This window comes from Lepisma saccharinum, chromosome 5 (assembly GCF_977018435.1).
Source record: "Lepisma saccharinum chromosome 5, izLepSacc3.1, whole genome shotgun sequence".
Taxonomy (NCBI): Eukaryota; Metazoa; Arthropoda; class Insecta; order Zygentoma; family Lepismatidae; genus Lepisma; species Lepisma saccharinum.
In genome coordinates, this window is record NC_139233.1 from 69,405,082 (window position 1) to 69,429,923 (window position 24,842).

Below are 24,842 nucleotides of genomic sequence, written 5' to 3' on the forward strand. Positions count from 1 at the left end.
GTATAAATATGAATTCAAAATATTGCACAATTTGAAAATTTTGTCATGTTATACAAATTGGCTTTTTTAAACATCATATTTAATAAAATTAGTTTAAATAGTAATTTCAGACACTTAATTGTATTATATGAATAAATTTTGAGCAATCATTTGACTAAATTATTCTAAATATTGCACAAATGTGGAACTCTGAACTTAGCCTAACCATTTTCAAATGTTGTTATGGCAATGTATTAATTTTATTGTCATACCAGAGCATACAAATTATGTGTTTATATTCATAAAAGTAATTACAAAATTACCTATAAAATATAAAACTATGAGTTACATTCTTATTTGGGATGGGACAGATTAATCAGTACTCTATTGCTATTGGCTGAAATAAGCATGTTGGCTTATTGGTAAAAGTACCAATAATTTCACTGATACAACATATTTTGGTGTAATTTTATGAACAAAACATAGTTCGTGTGTCATTGTTTCATAAAGAAAATGTGTGAATATGCAATTGTTTTTCAAAGAGACAACCCATTGCAGTGAACAATTCATTTTGTTGAGATCGATAGATTATCTGTTATTAGTAGAGGCACATATTTTTGGTAAATAAAAAAGCAAAATTTTGTTACAACAGAGTCAATTTCGGGTTCAAAAGCAGTATATAAAATGACATTTTGGTTTTAGAATTGTGAATATAATCTTAAATTTGATTTTGAAACTCCACTTATTACACAAAATAAACATATTCCTTCTAATAGCACATATAAGTAGTTACCATTGTATTGAGTTTATTCCTGTATAAGGGGATCCATTTTTGCTTCTCAAATATTTACAGCAGAATTCGTGAATTGCTTAACACTCAGGATAATTCAAACTTCAGAAAGTGTTGTGTTGGTAAATAAACTCTAAATTTCATGTTTAAGAGTCTATTTTGCATTTTCCTGTTCATTTCACATTATTTCGTGACAAAACAGGGTAGGAAAATGCACATCACACCTTTCAAAAATATGAAAAATTAATTAACATTTTGGGTTTTCATCAAAAACAAAATATGCATGCCTCTAAGTATTGGTAAATTTTAGATCGTTTGTTGTTTGGTCTGTTGTCATATTTGTTCTTATATTGAAAATGCATGTTCTAAAATAAAATTAACTTATTTTTGACAATGTAGGTAAATTTTGTATTATTTTAAGTAATATAGTATCTGAACAAAAATATTTCTTTCTTTCAGGTTTCCGTTGTTTTCAAGAGGAAAAGAAAAACTTCAGTTTAACTATGGCGTTTATCTTTTAAACAAGAATGTGGCACAACTTAGGTGGTATTGTGGGTTGCCAACCCAGGATCTTAGGGCTACACTTCCAAATTTAGCAAGCCTACTGCAGCTGAAGTCAGGATCTATAACGTGAGTACTTGTCTTGATATATTTCTAGGAATGTTTTAAATTAGTTGTGTTTCCCCTGTTGGATTTAGGGGGAGGACAGAGTGAGTGGTAACCCACCTCTACCAAAGCACCTCAAACTTGTAATAAATAGTCTAATAATGGAAGAGTAAAGGGTAACCCTTCTCCATGAACACTTAATGTTAATCCAACACTTATCAAGACAAATTCCCAGTAAAAGTAACAGTAACCCACTCTGTAATCCATTATTTGATGTTTAAAAGGTGAGTGCTAACCTTCTGCTATCTAAATAATTCCACTAAATAAAATCTTTCTTTTTCCTTGTGAATATAAAAACAATATAAACGTACACACTAAGTTTTAAATCGAATTTCTAAGTTAAAGAGTCTGCTTTATGCTCAGATAGGCTTACTGGTAGCACTCTGCAGTGTACCTCCACGGGGGATCGAACCCAGGATTCATTGAATACAAGCTGATAGCGTTACCAACACAACAAAATTGTAAGGAAGCAAATAAATAAAGTTGAGTCTGATCAATTTAACACCATTTTTATCAGGGAAGGAATGTGAGGAGAGGATGCATGTGCCACTCAAAAGGGGTTGTTACGGGGTACCGATTCTCTTGTCCCCCTTTGGACTTTATTCTGTTGAAGCCAGCTTGGTGGCAAAGTGCATTAAGTGGTCCACTTTTGGTCTTGCCACCAAAGTTCCCAGGTTCGAATCCTGTGTTTGGCAAGTGTTCTTTGCGAGTGCCTATCCATTTGATCCATTATCACTAGAGCTTGGATATAGGTTTTCTTTAACCTATTATTTTCCTTTGCAGGTAAATAAGAAATATCAAGTTAACTCTAGCTTACCCGTGCTATACGAGAAATTACTTACCTGAGGAGGGGTGGTGCTCACAGACCCACACTTTTTTTTATCATTAAAGTTCAAGAAACCATTTTGTTTTTGAATCACTGCTTCTTTTGTTGGTTATATATGTGCTGTTATTTATTAATTCTAATAATTAGAAAAATAACCATCATTAATAATAAATGACAAAATATTAGAGAAAAGAATAAGGGGAGTAACAGAGCTGAACATGAGAGAGGAACAGTATGGATTTTGGACGAGGCAGATCAACAGTAGATCTGATATTCACCATAAGGCAAATGCAGGAAAGATACTACGAGTATGGAAATGATTTGATTGTCATTCCTAGATATAGAAAAGGCATATGATAGGATGGACAGAACAAAGATTTGGAAGACTCTAAGAGAGAAAGGGGTCGAGGAAGAGAGAGTGTGTAGAGTGCAGAGCACATACAAGGCCAACCAGAGCTGTGTGAAGACACCAGTGGGAAGAACAGTGGTTCAGTATAAGTAATGGACTAAAACAGGGAAGTGCTCTTTCCCCACTGCTCTTCATAATTACAATGGATGCAATTAAAAAAGAGGTGGGGAAGAAGATAGGAGAGGAAGAGATGAAGGCCCTGTTGTTTGCTGATGACTTAGTAATAAGGGGAAACAGGGAAGAAGAAGTACAGACAGCTTGATAGTTGAAATGAGGAAATCAGAAGAGCAGGAATGAAATTCACTGCAGAAAGGAGTGAGGTGATAACAAGAAACCTAGCCAGAAATGAACCAAGAATAAAGATGGACAAATATCTAGGATGCATAATTGAGAGATGTGGAAGAATAGATGAGGAGGTAAACAGAAGAGGACAAATGGGTGGTGGGCTATATCAAAGCGTTCAAAGATTAATATGGAACAGGGATGTACCTAGGAAATGCAAGAAGGTAATATACACTAGTGTCCAAAATGAAAGCAACAAACAGAAATCCTTTTCTCGTGTGATTATTTTTGTTGATAAATTTGCCAAGTTTAACCTGTTGCTATCGTGTTTTTTTTTGTTGATAAATCCTGGCAGGGGTGCCCACAGGGGGTTTTATGGTGCATGTTGCACCATCGAGATTTTTTGGGGGGATTTTTTTCCTTCAAATAATATAAAATTCTACAGCTACAGGACAGGATAGATCAGGCACAGATGAGATGGTTCGGACTCATGAAGAGGATGGATGCAGAAAGACTACCAGTAAGAGCTTACAATGTACAAGAAGTGGGAATAAGGCTAAGTGGGAGACCAAGATGTCGGTGGAAAGAGCAGATAGTGGAGAGTGTTAGGAGAAGAGGACAAGATTGGAGCACCATGGAAAGAGAGGAGTGGTGGAAGACCAGGAAAAAATGGAGAGGTTTGACTATACCAACCCAGCCAGAGGCAGGAAACGGCCAAGGATGATGATGAATAAATACATAATAACCAATTATTCCAAAAGTGTCACACACATATTTTGCCATTCACTAGAGCTCAAAAAAACCGTAACAATTTTCCATTAATGCTTTTTTGTTTATAGGGGTGCAGTTGTTTATTAATCGTAATGATTACAAAATTTACCATCATTATCAACCGATTGTACAGTCTCACTGGCATGAGTGTCTCAAATGACACGCATTCAAAGATGGCACCTGATAGGCCCATCTACTGCATTTTGCCTCCTATTTAGTTTACATTTGTTTTTATGAACAAAAGTAATACAGAAATATTGGTAAAACCCTAGAGAACAATGTGATTTATTATCTTTTTTATGAACCTAAAAAATAAGGAGGTAGGTGTGACAACCCTCCCCCCTCCCCTCCCGGTAAGCTAGAGTTTTCATTAAAAGCACAACTGATGAAGTTTTATAGTGCCTAAACCAAAGCTTTTTTTTTAGATCTTTACATATTTTTTAAGGCTTTACAAAATTTTTGTATCACGCTGACGTATTTGCTCTGTTTGGTGATGAAAAAGTTCAATGACTAATGTTTAAAACATACTTTCTGTCCATTTCCATCCCTCCAAGCCCATGACTTTTTTTTTTCAAAGCTCTAAACAAATCAAAATGTCGCACGGCATTGTTACCTGAACAGTCCAAAGTGCAAACTTCTTATCTGTGTGGTCTTGCTCATTTTCACATCAGTTTGGTGCTTTGTGGCATTCACACCTTGCGAGGTAAAAGTTTGGGAATTCAAATTTGCATCACTGACTATGTTTCTGATGAAGGATCATTTTCAGCATATGAGATGATCCTCACAGACAAAAGGTGTAGTACTTTACTGGAAGAAGAGTGCAGTATAATTATTATTTGCTCTGTATTTCTATTCATGGTTGCACAAGAAAATATTACAAAGCAACTGAACCCTTCTCCTCCTTTAAAAAAAAATCTGAGTGCCTGTGAACAAGGGAGAGACATTTACATACCGAAAAACCAGTTTGCTATTGTAAGAAGGACCACACAAGTCACTCAAGACAGGATCATGACAAAGCTTACCAAGAAGTAGCTGCATGATCAGCACAGACAGCAAGCACTATGTTCCAGTTTTCTTTCGTTACCTTCAAATTTATTAATCCGTTGTAATTTTTTATTGTGAAGAATCTGGCAGCATATTCTCTTTTGTTCTCTCTTGGTACATTGGTTTTCTACCTCTTTGGTTAAGCGTGACAAAACTGATTCAGAGCAATGGAAATAAGTAAGAGAAACCACATGAAAGAACTGAGGTTAAAAGAAAAACAAAGAAAATAACTGGTTATGCAACATTGAATGGGTGTGTGTCGGCTAGTTTGTTTTTCATAGGAGTAGTCAACCCTGTACAAGGAATATAGATACGTATGTCCATTTTTTATATTTATGTCATTTCACATTGCTTTTCTGCCATTTTTGACTGATCACAACAATGAAGATGGATGGTGATTAGATGACATTGATAAAAAGACTCACAAAGAACACCCATGCCCAGCTTGGAACTTGAACCTTTAAACTTCAGTGATGAGATCAAATGTCGACCACTAAACATGCTCAGGGCCGAGCAGGTCAATATGTTTTATCCTTTGGTAAGTTATGTCATGATAAGTAGTGGTTCCTACATCCTAAATGCTTTCACTGTTTCTGAGATGTTGATATGTGATCTGGCAACTGGATCCACAGCTAGTATAATCATGTGTGGGGTTGTATGATGGACATACATGTGTCGAATGACTGTATAGAGCCTCAGCTTTCATCGGAGTTGATACCTGGAAGAGCAGTTTTATTTCATGTTCAGGAGCTTGTCCCCATGTGACATGTCAATGCCGATAACCTCAGTGCTGACACACCCATTATCATGTAATTTCAAGCAGTGAAACGGAGTTTGTCTGTTTACACTGTCAGGCTTCCCAATAACCTAGAAAACCTGCAGAGGTCAGCGTAATTAATCTACAGAAAAATTTGGGGAATTACGAACATTCAAAAACCTGGAAAATAAATGGTGTTCATTTTTTTGTACTTGCCAGGGTTTCTGAATGATATTTTTTTCTTGAACAAACTTCCTGATGGGAAATCTGGATAAAAGAGCAAGGCATAGTTGAATACTTAAGAGGTAATTATTAACATGTTGAAGCAACTCAGAATGATCTGCAAACATGTTTTAAAATCTCCTGGAAAACCTGGAAGAGTCAGGGAATTTGTTTTGCCAAAATGAATGGGAACCACGACAGTGCTATCTTGCCCTGTGGAAAACGAGAATGGCATGAGTAGGTGGGTATAGGAATATGAAGGTCAGTACCATTCAAACAGTAATATGATCTTTTTCACAGGATCGAGAGAAAATATAGGTGGTGATAAATATTGATGGGGCAGTTGGACGATATCATGTAGGAAGACTGCTATCAGACAGGTGAGAGGTAGGATGTAACTGATACAATGGAGCTGTGGAGCGATCGAATAACAAACATTAGACAGGCTGTATAACAAGAGCATAGTAGATTAGAAATTAGATTCAGCATGTTCTTTTTGCTCCTTTTTTAAAGAGGGGAGTGGGCAAAATTAAACAAGATATCAAAACTGTGTGTGCTGATAAGTAGCCATTAAAAAGCATGCTGTTGGAATAGCTTTTTTCATGTGGGTTGAATTAGGTTATTAACCTTGTTAGTTTTTACTTCCTTGTTGACATCAATTGCCAAATGCTGGAACTATTTGACAACTTCTTACCAATGAGTCAAACAAAACATAGAATACATTTCACAGATTCCAATGTACATTTTTTCATGTTTTGTCCCAGACAATATCTAATAAGAAGTAATGAAATTTTACTTTCTTTTAAACATGACATAATGCCTGTGAAATAAAGATACAAATGAAACGTGATGGCATAGTTTAATGCTGTCATGTAATCAATGGGCCCAACATTTGATTCCTGGGTGAAGGCACATTGCACAGTAGTTCAGAACCCAGTTTAAATTGTGGTTCCAGTTGTATCTAAAGATATCTGTTTCCAGTTGTATCTAAAGATATCTGTTTGGCGGTTACGCGGAGAATCTATCGCGAAGAAAATTTGCAGGGAAAAATGAAAAGAAGCTTAGAGTAAATGTTCCAGTACCAATTAACCTATCTAAGTGTAAAGTGGATGTAAAACAGACAAACGAAATGTGTTAGAAACTGAAAATAATGATTTTAATGATGAGAATCAGGTTACATCAGCACATTTTGAAATGATTTTTGGACATATGAAGAGTAGGGCCAGAAATAGTGCCAGTATAAAGTATACAGTACAAAATAAATGGCAAAGAGGCGAAATGCAATACCAAAATTAGGGCCTCCTCGATGGTGCAGTGGTAACGTCGTCACCTTGTAATCAAGGGGTCCCGGGTTTGATACCCAGTAGAGGCACATAGTGGTTCGGATCCCACTTAAAACTGTAGGTCCAGTCCTGATTAGCCTTACTGTGCATAAAGTGGACTTAAAACAGCAAATCAATCAATCATTCAAAGCGAGACCAAAATTTTGGTGTAAAGAGGTGATAGTAGAGAGTATGAAAACGGCACAAATGGAGCACAGTTGTCAGTTGTTTATCATTATCTATTATCTGCTTTATTACTAATATTTAAATCTACACTCCATTTAGCAACAGCTTTTTGGAACCCAACTCCTACCATTAGGTGAATGATCAGTGCAGTATATTCCCAATTTCACGCATTAAATTATGTCATCTCTGTTGATACATAAACGGGATCGGGCTGGTGTTAGCACAAATACAAGGCTCATATATAACCGGAAATATGTTGTAACAAATATTTATTGCAAGCACCAAAAGAACTACAGTACTATGTTTCAACATAGTCACTCCCTAGTTCAATGCACCTATGTCAACGCTTGATAAGGGCACTGATTCCACAGGAGAAAAAAATATTTTGGATGCGTGCGTAACCACTAATGCACCGCTGACTGGACTTTGTTGTAATTCTGGAACCTCGATCCACTTAGTCCATCTTTCAGTGGGCTAAAGGTGTGGAAATCGGAAGGTGCGAGATTGGGCAAATATGGAGAGTGGGGTAAGCACTCAACCTTTAGGTCCTTGATGGTAGAGAATGTGACACTGGCATTGTGTGGCCTTGCATTGTCATGGAGCAAAAGTACACCAGTGGACACCAGTCTACATCATCTCTGCAGAAGGGTTGGTTTCCGTTTTTCATGCAAAAGTTTGGAGTAGGTGGTACTGTTTACATTGTGACCTCCGGGCATGTAATGTTCAAGAATTGTCACCTTGTGGTCCCAAAACAAAGTTAACGTGACCTTTCCGGCACTCCGTTGAGCATGCACTTTTTTCGGTCTGGGAGACGAAGGATGTCAACATTCCATTGTTGTCCTCTTACATTCTGGTTCATAGAAATGAACCCAACTTTCATGTCCAGTGACAATGCAATGAAGAAATACCTCACCGTCAGCTTCATAATGGCGCAAAAGCTCTCTGCACGCATCAACACGTCTCTCCTTCATTTCCGGTGTCAAACGTTTTGGAACCCACTTCACACACACTTTCCTGAACCTCAGTATGTCATGACTAGACCTCAAATTTTAGGTTTTTAACCTATTTTTTTCTTTGACAGGTATGTAAGAAATAATAAGTTACGTCAGCGTTTCGTTAAAAAACACAACTGATGAAGTTTTATAGTTCCTAAAGGAAACTACTCGGATTTTGCTTATTAGAACCTATTTTAGGGTTATGCACCTAAATCAAGCATTTTTTAGGTTTTTATGTATTTTTTAAGGTATTACAGGATTTGTATGTCACACACAGGCTTTTGCTTTGTTTGGTCATGATAAAATTCAATGATGAATGTGTTTGAAACTTACTCTCTTTTGATTTCCCTTCCTCCAAGCCCATGGTGATTTTTCAATGCTCTAATCAAAGCAAAATGTCTGGTGCCACTATTACCTGTACAATCCAAAGTGGTCTGATCTGTGTGGTCTTGCTCACTTTTGCATCACTTTGGTGCTTTGTGGCATTCACGCCTTGCGAACTATCATTTCAGCATTGAAGTTTGCACCACTGCCTATGTTTTCGTTGAAAGATTATTTTCAGCGTATATGATGATCCTCACAGACAAAGGTGCGAAGTTTGACTGGATAACATGAAAAGAGATTTTTGCCTAACTATATGGCGAAGAGTGGATTTTAATATTAAATATCCAATGGTAAGTTCTTCCATCGCTGTAGGGTTAGGCAACACACATAACGTTATGCAAGATAATGCGTATTTCAGGATATAGGTGTCCCATTTTTATTGGCGGTGATTATACCTAATGAGCATTTTTCAGGAATTTTTAACTATGTTAAGTTTTTTTGAACCTAGTTCAGGATTTTTCAAGCCTAACTTATGATTTTTAGAACCTATGTTAGGGTTTTTCGAACCTATTTTAGGACCATTAAAGCACACTATTTAGAACCTAAAAATCCGAGGTCTAGTCGTGACTGATATAGTGGGCTGATCCTACACTTATTTCCATCTGGGAAGCAATTTCATTGGCAGTAATACGCCGGTTCTCCCGCTATCAAATCCTCCACTTGAGCAATGTTGCTTTCCGTGACTGCAGGGACAGAGCGCCCTGGATGCGGAGAATCTTCAACACTGGTTATGCCCTGTTTGAACTTCTCAACCAACTCGTACACTTGTGATCAACTCATACAGTTGTCACCGTACTGAACTGTCATATGGCGATGAATTTCTATCGGTTTCAAGCCCTCGCTCAACAAAATTCTCATGACACTTTGCTGTAAGGGTGCCGCCATCTTGTGTAACTGTTTCCCAGCATGCGCGCGGCAGGCATGCCAGCCTCAGCTATAAATAGCTTAGAGATACCTTACAAAATAACAAACATATATCACAATCGTATTTTAGATTTTTATACTACTTTTCCGGTTATTTATTGAATGACCTTGTACTTGCACAGTACATATGGAGCACCACATCAGTGTGTAAAGTGCTTGTATAAATGAAAATCAACGTAAACTCAACTCAGGTGATTCATTTTAGAACTATTCAAGATTTATGTGTAACAAGATTTGAGAAATTATCAGAATTGATAATTTAAATCATATGTGCCTTGATATATGTGTATGTTAATGGTTTTTACATCAATATCGCCAATGTAACAAACAATGACGTCAGTTTGACTTGGTTGTTGACACCAATTACACACCAGTTTATCAAATGTTTATACTGATACAATTCTGATTGTCTGTAGTAGTAGTTCTCAACCTTTGTGAGACCATGTCTGGTAAATTTGTTTTTTTAAGGCTGATGCCTGATTTTAACAATTTTACTTGCAAATACCTTTCTATTTTTTTTTAATTTTATGCATTAATTAATCATACAGATTAATAGTTCAGTTAAGTCTAGGCTTGTTGATAAAAATAAAATTAGCTTTAAATTAGTTGTCTGCCACTGGATGTAATGAAATCTTGTGGTTTCCTCAGGCTAACATCGTTAGATTAATTCGGCAATTGCTGATTTTCATTGGCATGCTTCATTTTGAACACTACAAAAATTCCGATTAGGAAATCGATGACTGCATTATTATACTTGGAAAACTGATAATGATATTAATTTAATTTTTATGAGGGTGATTGCAGTTAGTGTTTCAGGAGAACCTCCCTCAGCCTTGTATAATGTTACGTTTAGGCCGTTCGCCGGCTTAAACTGCTTGGCTGCAAGAGGATGTGTGTATGAAGAATGGAATAAATTACTCTCATTGCTCTTTACCAATATTTAATAGAATTGCACAAGTGAGGGTGGGGGGGGGGGGGATCACGCACGAGCCAGCAAGATATCTGAACACTGACAATGATAAAACCCAAAGTGTCATCACTGTACCTGATTTCCTTCGTGGTTCCTCGGTTGAGTCACGACGTGGCACTCTTATCGGTCCATTGAAGGTGTCCTCGGTGGGTTCGCCCAAACCTTTTAAATGGACTGACTTAACACTGTCACTCGCAACACACTTCGCACTTCGCTCCCTCGACCAAGACTCCTCCGGCGACCTCTCGTCACCCGGGGACTGCTGACGTTTTTGATTATACAGCATTTTATTTCCAGCTCGTGACATGCCACCTTCCCCTGAAAAGAAATGGGATTGGCTAGGGGACAATTACATTTCTTTATTGACAAAAAATATTAAGATATGATTAAATATGTACAATGACCAGTCCCTGAATAAATGATTACACCCTGTATATAACATGATTCGTCGTAGGGCTGTAGGCAAGTAGCCTATGTAGTGCACTGTAGAACGTAACAAATAATAATACACTAATTGAAGTGTAACACTTTTCTTTCATGTATTCCGAAGCGGATGGAACCAAAATTGGCAATTAAGGTAGTCTCAGCGGCATCTCATCGCACGACGTACATGTACGTGACACTGTGAAAACACTTGAATTAATATATCACTGGTAACACTGATCCGAAGATAAGTTAGTAGGTCTCAAATGTTGAAAAGAATACACAAATAAGTTGATTGTAGACAAAATATGTTCGCAAGAAAAGTTCAGGAACAATATTAATTCGATGCGAAATCTGCTTGCCACTTATGGATGACTTCTGGATGTATTCTGGAGAAATGACTTCACCTTATATCTATGAGAAGGTACATTAGTGATGACACAGCAAATGATGATTACTATCAGTGTTTAGTATGTCATAAAATACAATTTTGAGCATGAACAGGAGCAATTGGTAAATTTAATCAGGGTGTAAATAATAAGATTAGATACATAGTATGCATTCGATTATAGCAAAACACAATGAAAAGTCTTCAGAAAAAATAAATGGAAGTGAGAGTATCAAATATGTAATAACAGTTAATGTAAATATGTGTCATAAAAATGGCAGATGTAACAATAAGAAGTAGGGACTTGATTTGGTATTTCTGTCCAAATCGTGTGAGTTGTGTGTCATATCAGTAAAAAAAATGTGTTTCTGTGTGAGAGTTTGGTCGGTTTTTAACGATGCAGCGCTCTCAGTTCGCTTCATCGATAGCTGGGACACATCTGCACAATAAAAATTTAGAAGTTAACATGCTGTCATATATTAATTAGATTGGTAATATTGTCGTTTATATGTAAGAAGTTATATGAATTGAAGAAATATGAAGAGAAAAGGTGGATAAGACGTTGGCCCATGCATGCTCTGTAATGGCATTTTGGCGTGTTGAAGGTAGTTATGAATTATTGAAAAGTCACAAAATGAGAATTGTACAGCGAATGGTGCATAGCGTATTGTCTCCGCCAACAGTGAGAACACGTGAGCTCTCTTCCCATATGCAGTAGCTATATTCATCGCGTTCGTGCTCTTTGTTTACTTACACAAAATGCTGCCGAAGCAGAAGGTCGTGTTGCTACGGTATCATCTTCAGAATTCCATCCTACTCTGTGTGAAATCACATCATAAAGTGATGTCACGATGCCAAAGGGTCGGCACAATCTTGTATGAGAAAGAAAAAAAAATGTTGCGGCGAGTGCTGTCGCGTGTACGAGATATATTTAATTTTCTTCTTGTTATGCGACTTATTGGTGCAGAGAAAAAATAGCAGAATTTATAAGAAGAGGCATAGTTTATACGCGTTATTCAGCGTGGTAAAATATATAGTTGAGGAGTTGTTACTATTTCTGTTCGAATTTTCGTCACGGCGAGGAACTAGGAAGGATGATGATGATGATGATGATCGTCTTCGTTAGGAAGTAGCTGTTTCATACTGCCAGTGTTTCAATGTTTCTTGCAGTGTTGTCAACTTCTGATATATAAAGTTCACTAGTTGTGAATTCTTCCAGATAAAGTCAATCTAGAATACGAGGGATATCCGCTTGCACTCCTGAATGTAACTTTAAGGCATTCACATTATCTTCCTCAGTACGTGGTCGATCGAGAGTTACCGTTTGTGGTGTGTAAAGTTTCATCCTGACCGATGCTGCTTTTTGTTCAAACCGTTTTCCTTGCTTGATCCCTTCAATTCTGTAATGGTTTTTGTCAAGTCGCTCAATTACTGTGAAGGGGCCTTTGTACTTGCCTGAAAATGCTTTGGACGTCTTTGATAAGCGTCGATTGTTCCACAAAAGTATTTGATCGCCAGATTTAAACGCTGCTTGAGAATAGTGAGGATCAAGCCGTGCCTTGTCTGTTCTGTGGCGTTTGAGGAAATTATCTTGTGCAAATCGGCACAAAAGCTTCATATGTTCCAGCCGTTCATAATTGCTCACATGCCCGGTGCCTCCACCATGTTACGTTAGGCCGTTCGCCGGCTTAAACTGCTTGGCTGCAAGAGGATGTGTGTATGAAGAATGGAATAAATTACTCTCATTGCTCTTTACCAATATTTAATAGAATCGCACACGTGAGGGGGGGGGGAGATCACGCACGAGTCAGCAAGATATCTAAACACTGACAATGATAAAACCCAAAGTGTCATCACTGTACCTGATTTCCTTTGCGGTTCCTCGGTTGAGTCACGACGTGGCACTCTATCGGTCCATTGAAGGTGTCCTCAGTGGGTTCGCCCAAACCTTTTAAATGGACCGACTTAACACTGTCACTCGCAACACACGTCACGCTTCGCTCCCTCGACCAAGACTCCTCCGGCGACTTCTCGTCACCCGGGGACTGCTGGCATTTTTGATTATACAGCATTTTATTTCCGGCTCGTGACAATAATTTACGGTAGGGCCCTGTACAAGGTTGTGCCTGGCAGATGAGAAACCCTGGTCTATAGATATCCATATCAACAGTATGATTATCACATACAACTTGATTTGAAGAACAACTTCTAAATCTAGATGCAACTTTGAATATTGAAGTAGCATGTTTTTGCTTGGGTTTGCATGTTGGGATTCTTGAGAGTGACTTTTGGCGGCTATAGTAGTGCTTTCAAGAAGAGAGTAGCTCTTCCTTGCTTTTCAATGTATGACTTTTGCCACCTTGGAGAATATAAAAAGGAGAAAGAGAGTGCAAGGGTGGACAACATCATAATTGTAGTAAAGAGGAACCAACTGCATTTGATACTGGTGTTCTCTATCTCCTTCAGTCTTTATTATAGGACATACAGGGTGTCACCACACAACACTGACAAACATTCACATGGAGGACATCAAGACAAACATTCGTTTGGTAGGTAACAGTTTGCTTCTTAAGGCCTGGTTTCAACACTTCGAGTCTTTTTTAAAAAAGTGCATTTTCTATGTCACCATACAGCACAGGTTTATGGTTTCCACAAATAATTATATTTTCTCAATAAACAAGAAATATTAAGAAGGGTATGAATGGACTCTGTAATTAATTAAAGCAAGAGCTGCCTTCTGGAGTATGTGTACCTCCCGGCAAAACATAAAATAGGTTATGTGTGTGTGTGTATGTGTACAGGGTTGACCAAAAGTCATGATCCAATATTTATATAGTATTTTCCATTGTTTACAACACACAACAACAGTCGCCTCAGTAAGACAAGGCAGGGAAAAAATACATGAGTAACATGCCTTCAGAATGTTATGATAAATATTTCCATATCATCCACCCCTGTTCGTGTGATTCACAGCAGAAAAAATAAATAAGAGTGACAACTGTGGACCTGTGCAGCACAGCTACATTCATACAGGGAAAATATTGCAGTTTTGTGGGGCCCCATATTTTTGAAAACTAGGCCTCAACTAGCAAAAGTTATTAAAGAAAAGTTGTTTATGTCATCTGAGTGTTGTCTTGTACAGTGACGTGTGTGTAATAAATGCACAGAATGAGAATCTTTCAACACTAAATTATCATTTAATATATTGATAATGTCATCCTATTTAAATTTTGTTATTACATATATTTTTTTAACAACAACAAATAGCTAATCTAATCTACAATACAAGTATATATATCTTTCATCTCCATTTGGTGTGATGATACAAACAAGAAGTTCGTGAAATGTTACCTGTTATAAAAAACAATAAATGTGCTGTTTATAAGTATAGTTAATAATAATGTTCTTTTTTATTGACTTGTATTCTGTTAATATTAACCAATAATCGCATCTTATAGTCACTATAATTTTACAAAGCTATTACTTCTTCAAATATCATAATTTAATGTCATTCTGCCATATCCTTATGATGCCTACGAAAAACTAATTTTAGTTTATCTTTGTCAAAATCAATCAATTGTTATCACATACATTAATTAACAAGATGCAATCAATACATTCAGTATCATTAAACATCTTCCATCCTATATTATTTAGTTACACAATCATACACTGATATCACAAAATTGCATGTAGGCACTCATTAGTAATAAAATTCATATCGATGCATTCATGGTGCATATTCATTATCACTTTACACATAATTTAGTCTGTGTGACAGGATTAAAATTAATAATAATAATAATTTGAAGCATTGTACTTCCAGTAGCCAAAATATTTCTTGTGTCTTGACACAAGATTACAGCCTTCGTGTTGTATGACTTTGATGTGGTGGAAACCTCAAACTATGTGGACATAGTAGGGAAGGGGTGTTCATACTGCTGAGTAGTATTTACAAGCAGTGCAGTGCAGTGCCTGGAAAACTTACAAGTAACCATGTTTTGCAGGAGGGCCACTGGAAAGAAGTTGGAATATTCAAAGGTCTATGAACAGTAGAGTTAGGAAAAACAACTTTTTTTAATAGGTTTTTTTGCCATCGTTTTGCCAACCTATATAACCAAGTTTGCGTCTCATAAGTTCCTATCACCTTTTGCAAGTAGCAAAATAATCTTATAGCAGCCACGGGATATATATTTTGAACATTGATTTTCTACAGTATGTTTCAAAAGTCATTAAATCTATTGTAGTGTGGATTCATTGATTGATCTCTACCAATCATCAAACCTTCCAGTAACCTGACTGACTTCTATTTTTTTTAATTTCCCTTTAATTGGTTTATGTACTTGCATCCATCTAAGAAATTTTGCAACTCTTTTTGCAATCAGTATTTAGAAATTACATGACAAATTGTATAATTAACAAGCAGATGTGTCCATTTTTGAAAAGGCAACATTTCTGCATGTATCATCATTACCACAAACCTCTTTTTAAAAAGAGACTGAAACACACACACGTGTGCTTCATCTATTGTAAACGTTCACAATTGAGTCTTCAGATTAATGTGAATTGATTTCTAACACTATACAATTTTCTTTTTGCAGTTCTCATCAGCGAAAGTTGTCTGGATCTTCAGTTGATTTCCGAGGTTCTTCATTTAATATAAGCCCTGTTGGATCTGTTGGTTCAAGTAAGACTCTTATTTCAAGCAAAAGCGAAGAAAAGAAATCATCGCATAAGGCCTTCGAGAAGGGACACAGAGTATCAAAATCCATGGGAAGCTCAGATCTGAAGTTTGAATTGAAAGTAGTGGACACAGATATATCCATACCTAAAGTTTTCAAGTTAGATACAATAGATGGTTTAGCTGGAGCATCTGCGCTCAGTTACTCTTTAGATAAGGGTCTTGATGAATATGAAGAAATGAAAAAGGCAGATAATACATCAGAGCCTACAAGTGTCGTGCAGAAAGCAATAGGGCAGTTTGGGCATGTAGGTTCCGAGCCTATTCTGACTGAGAATATCCGTAAAGAACTCGTGGAGAGGGAGGAAGGAGGGAGTTCAGGTGATGAGAGGCAAAAGCAGTTTCTGCAAAGCTGGCAGGCAGGCGGGCCGCTTGTGTATTCAGACGAGGACATGGAAGTTTTGCATAGTGCAGAAAAAGCAGCACAACTCACTCAGGAAAAGGGGATGCCTGATGCATCGTCAGAACCTGCAACAATGTGGGATCAACAAGTCAAACCTCAACCATCTGTGATAGATAATTCCAGTGATACTGTAGAAACTGACACTGAACCTCAGGCTAATGAAGCAAGAAAAGAGACACTGAAATGTGCAAGTGATTTGAACAACAGTGTTCAAACACAAGGAAAGAATTGTAAGAGTTCCTGTCGTGATGATAGACAAACATGTGAATCTCAGTGCAGCATTTCAACCGAAAACTGCATGCCGCGGCAAGAAGACTTGAAAATAGATCACAGTGATGAGGACAGTGTTTTTGATTCTTTATTTGCTAGCGTGGCAAGCAGAACTGAGGCACTAGCAAACAGAACATCCAGCTTTAACTTAATGCGATCGAGGCTAAGCACATCGGAAGATAATCTCTCATGATGCATTGGTTCTATGTAAGAGAACATTGTGATTGTCAATCGTTAATTTACAAAGAATTTACTGTGCTTGTTCAAAATGCCTTATCGTTGGTTTCTCCTTCTGAATCGTAATAATATTATCAATCATACCAATGCATGTGTATCTATATATTTAAAGAGAAGTGAGTATTTTGAAACAACATATTGTGATATTATTATAGTACTAAAGCAGACATTCACTTTTTACTGACAAATTTTATTACCAATTAGGGTATAGTTTGACAATTCATTAATGATCTACATTGCAGGGTTTCAAGTGTATATGCTTTTAATTGGGATAAGTAGGTTATGCTAGTGGGTCACATAAAGGGTGGCCAGTGTTGCTGAAAAATAAAGCCAAAGAAACAATGGTAAGAAGAGTCAATTTTTGTCTATGCTTGTGCTTTAAAAACAAAATTGCTGGCAGAGTTTGCTTATATAAAATTGACTATTATGATATTTATTTATTATTGATTATATGTATATTGTGCCAATCGTAAGTTTATTTGTGATAGCAGCTCTACAGAATTTGTGATGCATAATGCTTGGAATAGCACCATTTAGTGACTGTTAGCTTTTAAAATACAGATTCTATTTGTCTTTGATACCATCTCGATAGTATGTAAACTCAAATGTGTAGACTTCAGTTGTCAAATATGCTGATTGAAAATATACATATTAAAATATTTTTTTGCCAGCAATCTTCAAAAACAAATAGATTGCAAAGTGTGTGAGATATTATAGATAAAAAAATTAATTGAAAGTAAGAAATTGAATTGGTAACATGTAGTATGTTGTGAAATTACACAATTCTATTTATTATTTTTTGCAATGCTGCAAAGAAACATTATACAAATAAGTAACTAATTAATTGCCTAATGGTATTGACAGATACGTACATAAAATATGGTAAACAGAAGAAATAATAGTGTATAAGGCAAACCAAACATCGCAGTAATATTCATAACTTCAAAATAAAATAAAACAACCTTACATTTATTACAAGCTTCAAAATGTTCTTTATTTATATCAGTTAATAAATTATGACTTCAAAGTGTGTACATTTTATTTACAAGGTTTAAGTGAGCTACAAAAATGACTAAATAACCTAGATAATGTACATATATTTAAATCTGTAATTTAAAAGTTAGCAAGTCAATGTGAATCATTCATATATGTATATAAATATGGAAGATATATATAATTTTTGTACATATGTTTATGTAAATATGTATCTATTGTAAATTGAACATATTGAATCTGACAGAAGAAACTGTGAATTGAAGTAGTGTGCCTGTAAATTTGATTCTTCCAATATTTAATGAACTTTGAATATAGAAAGAGAACTGTATGGTAAAAAGAATAAGGAACTGAAATTGTAGACTTATAGTAGAAGGAAATGTGAACTTATTGAAAGGCTGTATCTTATGTTATGTGATGACATTGAATAGATGTTTACAAAATGCTTGAATCTTTTTTTCGTATTATTTATTATTTGTGTCCTGCACCGTGACCATCCATTCTAAGGCACCAGGTTTGAGGCGAGGGCTACGGGATGCATGCTGGTTCCAGTTTCCTGGGGGGGGGGGTGTAGGATGCGTAACAACTTTCCTTCTGAAGTTTCAGCCAGTGTGTGGGAAGGGTACCCACTCACCATCGTGAGGAAATTGGGAGCTACAAATTTGCAGCGTAACCAGGTCATGGGAAACCTACCTACAACAATGACTAGGGGTTCGTCGTGCTGACCACATGTCATGCCATACCTGGTTGAATACCTCTGCTGAGGCATGTGGGAGCGAGGCCAGAAGTCAGTAGGTAGGCCTTTGCCCTCAAGGACTGTTGTGACAGGTTACGTTATGTTATTTATTATTTGTGTGGATGTATGGGGCAAAAAATGCTGTTTTCTCTATAGTGCATGGACAATAGGCAAGAATTAGTACAAGTGCGGAAAAAATGAAATAAGCTGGAAATTGGTGAGTGGATAGCCCTAAGTCTCTCAAATAACAATCTCACCTGGGGAACATACTGGACTTTTCATTGGGAGTGCACAGTTGGAATGAAATGCAAAAACCATTGTCATTTTACAACACACAAGGGCAGATTAAAGTGTCCAAGGGGGTGCTTGTGAGTGACAGGCTTACAAGGGCATTATTTAATTTTCAGATATTGATAAAAAAAGGTGCACTGATGGAATGGAACAAAGCAAAACATTTTGCAACACATGATCAGGTTAGGGAGAACATAGGACAATTGCCACGGGTGCTGAAAGAAGGGATTGTCTAAAGTTGGGCTATTTTGTTCCAAGAGTTGATTCAAGATATCTGGGAGGGCCCCTCCGATGACGATGTGGTAACATCATTGCCTTGTAATCAAGGGGTCCCAGGTTCAATACCTGGTGGAGGCACATAGTAGTTCAGATTAGGGATGGCCAGATCCTAGCGGATTCGAAATCCGGATCCAAATCCGTGGATCCGGAATTTTCAGATCTGGATCCGGTACTTTCGGATCCGGATCCAGAACTTTCGGATCCGGATCCGGTACTTTGGATCCGGATCCGTTTTGCCATCCCACATGCGCTTCTTTGGAAAGTAAGAATGTGCTTATACCATATTGTTACCTGCTAATACACATATATATATATATATAATATACATACACATATATATGGTGCGTGCGCGATTTGTAATTAATTAATACACTTACAAGGGAGGTCTAAGTCTCTCCCTCCGATTTCCATGAAACTTGGCAGGTGTATAGAGCCCCCCCCCCTCCTCAAATGTCAAGATGAGGAGAAATTGAAGTGGGGATCTGACCCCGAAACCACGTAAATATGGCATAGGAAGAAACAGGGGGCATAGGGCCTCTCTATACACCTGTCAAATTTCATGGGAATCGGAGGGGGAGACAGGGGTCAGATGATCCCCACGTCAATTTGTCCTCATCTTGACATTTGAGGCGGGTTTTGCCCCCTAAAACAGTTTCTTAGCCGAAACAAAAAAAAAACACGTATTTCTTCCTTTGGGCCCCTCTATACACCTGCGAAGTTTCATGAAAATCGGAGGGGGACACAGAGGTCAGATCCTTACTTCAATTTGTCCTCATCTTGACATTTGAGGGGATTTTGCCCCCTAAAACAGTTTTTAGCTGAAACAAAAAACACGTATTTCTTCCTGTGGGCCCCTCTATACACCTGCCACGTTTCATGGAAATCGGAGGGGAACACAGGGGTCAGATCCCCACTTCAATTTGTCCTCATCTTGACATTTGAGGGGAGGTTGCCACTTAGAACATATTTTTAGCTGAAACAAAAAACACGTATTTCTTCCTTTGAGCCCCACTATACACCTGCCAAGTTTCATGGAAATTGGAGGGGAACACATAGGTCAAATGCCCACTTAAATTTGTCCTCATATTGACATTTGAGGGGGGGTTACCCCCTAAAACAGTTTTTTAGCTGAAACAATAAAAAAACACGTATTTCTTCCTTTGGGCCCGTTTATACACACACCTGCCAAGTATCATGTAAAACGGAGGGGGACACAGGGGTCAGATCCTCACTTCAATTTGTCCTCATCTTGACATTTGAGGGGGTTTTGCCCCCTAAAACAGTTTTTTAGCTGAAACCAAAAAAACACGTATTTCTTCCTTTGGGCCCGTTTATACACACACCTGCCAAGTATCATGTAAAACGGAGGGGGACGCAGGGGTCAGATCCTCACTTCAATTTGTCCTCATCTTGACATTTGAGGGGGTTTTGCCCCCTAAAACCGTTTTTTTTAGCTGAAACAAAATAAACACGTATTTCTTCCATTGGGCCCCACTATACACCTGCCAACTTTCATGGAAATCGGAGGGACACAGGGGTCAGATCCTTACTTCAATTTGTCCTCATCTTGACATTTGAGGGGGTTTTAACCCTAAAACCGTTTTTTTTTTTAGCTGAAACAATAAAAAAACACGTATTTCTTCCTTTGGGCCCGACTATACGCCTGCCAAGTTTCGTGGAAATCGGAGGGGGACACTTAGATAACCTCCCTTGTTAGTCTTACACTTTAATTATATAACACTGCATATATTATAATGTTTTATTTTAATTTGTAAAGCTGTAACTGTAGAACAATTGTATAATTTTTGTATAACATTTCTATCTTCTTATGTGTGTTAAAGGTTTCATCCTGGAATGGAATGTCTCACATTTATGTGTGTTTTCATTTCCAATACATTCGAATGAATACATATTCGTTTCAATGGCATTTACAAAATCACCTCTGACATTTTATGTTAAACAAGTAAGATTATTTTTGTGCACGAGTGTGTTAGCCGATGCGTAGCAAAGTATTTTAGGAACACGACTTGAAAAAAATTCTTGTAGGACTAACTAATGAAAAATTTCTTTGTAATCGAAGATCATAATACTTTTTAAGGTGTGGTAATATTATAATGGGATTAAGATAGTTCAGGATCCGATTTGGATCCGGATACAGATCCGAAACTTTCGGATCCGGATCCAGATCCAAAATTTCCGGATCCGGATCCAGATCTGGAACTTTTGGATCCGGATCCGAATGGATCCAGATTTTTCAGATCCGGATCCGTTTGGCCATCCCTAGTTCAGATCTCTCTTAAAGGTGTAGGTGCAGTCCCAATTAGCCTTGTATAAAGTGGGCTTAACAACAATCAAGGTGTCTGAAGGTGACCTACCTCCCCAAAATACCTTGGGAGTGGCACAGGGAGTGACTACCAAGGGCCTCATTTTAGTTTTTCAGATATTGGTAAATAATTCTCACAGTTGGGATAAAACAGTAACATTAAAACATTATTTTGCAACAGATATGCAAAACAGTGACAGTCTCTTGGAGCAGAGAGGAAAATGCCAATCAAGCAGTCTGACCCCTACCATCCCCTCCAGTGAACAAAAAAACATTGTCTCCCCCAATGGCATAGTGGTAATGTTGCCACCTTGTAATCAAGGAATCCCAGGTTCGATACCCAGTGGAGGCACATAGTCGTTCAGATCTCTCTTTAAGGTGTAGATTCAGTCCCAATTAGCCTTTCTGTGCATAAAGTGGGCTTAAAAACTGAAACTCGATAGAACTACATGCTCTTTAAGCTCAAATAGGCATTTTTTGCATAGTATTTAAACCTATATTAACTGTGACTGCCTCCAGAATATATTCTCACCACCTCTACTTCCTGATTCCCACCCCCCCTTTCTTTCCAGGTGCCAACATCATGGAAGGATCCAAGTGTGAGACATCAGATGACTTGTGCAACTGGTAGGGGTATAGCCAGGATTTTATTTCACATGGGGAATCCCTGACTTAAAACAATCTTTTGGAAAACTTAAGAGGGAGAAGACTGAAACTGTGCCTTGCAATGTACCTACCACCATACAAATTAACTACAATAGGCCACAGGTTCTCAATTTCAATTTCATTGAAAATATTGGAACATTTTACGGTGCCCTTTTTAGAATAGGCCTAATTTCAATTGTAATTTTCAATCATTCTTAATAATGCTTCTTAAAGTGGTATGAATTTTTGCTTTCTTAGAGACATATTTAACACTTGCTTTGATGTAATGTCTGCACACTTCTCATAGTGGATGCATTCTTCACCTCAGCTTTCATCTAAAAAGTGTGGAGAACAATCTCCCTGAGCTGTTATAGGAGTCCATAACATTTATTTAAAAATGGTTTGTTTCATTGAATAAGATTTTGGATCATATTAGTTGGTTGCTTCCACTTCAATGTTTTTCCAATTGTTGGTTTCTTTCAGATGGAAATTATGTGTGTGTCGCAGACAATTGGGCAAGTATTCTCAATGCGTCGATCAATATTTCTAAATAACTCTGCACAAAATTTCAGGAAAGACCCAGGGCCAATTAGTCCATTTGCCTATGCCTGTGCCTGCAGGTGATGAAAAGAACTTGACCCCCCCCCCCCCCTTTGAAGTGAAGAATCAATCTTAAAGTGCTCCCTTATGCTTTTACCATGCCATGAAGGAGTATAGGGGGGGGGGTTGGAGTTAGGGCCCCACATTTTTTTGATCATGGCCACCACTACCCCCTAGAGTTTCCTCCAGTATACGACACTGGGTGGGTGCCAGGGCCGCTTGAACAGATGGAAAAAATTCCAGTTCTCCCCTGGCAGGGATCGAACCCGTGTTTCTCACATAGTAGTCAGAAGCCCTAACGACTGGCTTCTCAATAATTTAGTTAGAATGAAATATAGCAAACATTGTGGGTTGCATTTTCGGAGGCATAAGCTCATACCAACGGCACGCACACTGTTATTTAACACCTTAAAATTTTGTGGGGTGAGTGCCCTCCCTCCCTTGGCTCATCGAAGTTATGCCTATGACTACCACTTTGGGAAACAGAAATTCCAGCACTGTGTTACCACATACCTCTGCAAAGTGTAAATTTCATTATTGCATATTCTGACTTTGTTTGTTGTAAGGAAAAAAAGAAGCTTTGTATGGCGCACTCTGTGCATGGCACACTAGGTTTCTGCTGCCCCTAGCCTACCCCTCACTACTGTGGGGCAATATGTAAGCAAAGAAGTTGAATTTGCTATGAACATATACATTGATTATTAATAATAAAGAATATAAAAGTAACCAAGCATATCACGTACAACACAAAATAAATAATTCTTATGGCTATAAGTTAAGTTTACCTTTCAGTCAATTTAGTGGTGCACCGCACATCGAATCACTATGCACTCACATGCACTGTTTTTCCTTTAGATGGGGACCTTTCGGAGTCTGTGATCTGTTGGAGGGGAAAAGGGGCTGGTGAATAGGCACTGGTCATGGCTCCAAGTCTCGGCTTCCTTGTGCCTTCCTCCGGCTTCGAGCCTCGGAACGCCCTTACTCCTATGAACTTCTAGGTTATAAAAAAAACAAAAAGCCAAATAATTATCATAATGATGATAATTAGAATTAAATTTAGGGTGGCACTACACTACGGGCCTGCACAAGGTCGGTTGGTGGCACTCACTCACACTTTGGCCAACATGTGTAAAGGAAATAGCAGAAAACATTCAAAAATAGAAGACTGTATAAAATAATAGAGCATCTCTCCTAAAATCCTGGGTATTATAGGATCTATGGTTTTGACAAAAAAAAAAACATGTTTTTATGTAGATTATGAGAACCTTTCAGAATTAAGGGCAATGTTCTTGTGTAAGGTCTTGATTCTTGGACAGTTCCAAGCTAAGAGCTGACCTCTGTAGGAGAGTGCACAGCATGCTTTCATGCTAGGGGTCCCAGGTTTGGATTCTGGCCTGAGTATGGGTGTTCTATGTTAGTGTCCCTTCATCAATTTCATCATATCATTCCAGTGGCGGCTGGCCAAGTGCAACAAGTGCAGATGTTTTCACCTAATTTTGAAATTAATATTGACATTTTTCATTAAATTAAACTATTTCACAGCAGAACGCACACGATAATACTCAAATAATACGCCGCTCGGCGCTACGCACGTGAAGAGTTCGTCGTAGCTTAAACAAACCAAGAGCAGACGCCGCCAGGTTGCGGAAGACTTTAGCCGGTTGTCATGGCAACGGTGACGTCACCTACCGTTGGAATTGAATGGGTGTCGCCATCTACGTGCAGCAGTTCTCTCGTCGACAGAAAACATTGCATCCAGTGGTTGTGGCAAAATCGTTGCGTTCTCGCGAGATCTTGTTCCGCGTGTATGTTTCGCGTTTCCTATCGTGTGTTGTGTTCATGTGTTGAGCTGTGGTTTGTACAATGAACTCAGTAAATGACTTAGTGTGTAATTTGTTGCAGGCACCATTTTCCAGATGGACGGATGAAGACAAAAAAGACGTTTTAAATTGTGGGGGGGGGGCACTGACACTTACTATTTGTTTT

The 24,842-nt window shown here is 37.8% G+C and overlaps 1 protein-coding gene across 2 annotated transcripts in view; it reads left to right on the top strand.

Annotated features, from left to right (window-relative positions):
* The window catches only part of Uvrag (UV-resistance associated gene), a 61,174-nt gene extending 42,759 nt beyond the window's left edge, over positions 1-18,415 (top strand). For both annotated transcript variants that reach the window (XM_083122628.1, XM_083122629.1), the window contains exons 8-9: positions 1,229-1,399; positions 15,940-18,415. In XM_083122628.1, coding sequence (XP_082978754.1) covers positions 1,229-1,399; positions 15,940-16,945 — 1,177 coding nt within the window. In that variant the 3' untranslated portion in view covers positions 16,946-18,415. The remainder of the gene's footprint in view (positions 1-1,228; positions 1,400-15,939) is intronic.
* The last annotated feature ends 6,427 nt before the right edge of the window (positions 18,416-24,842 follow it).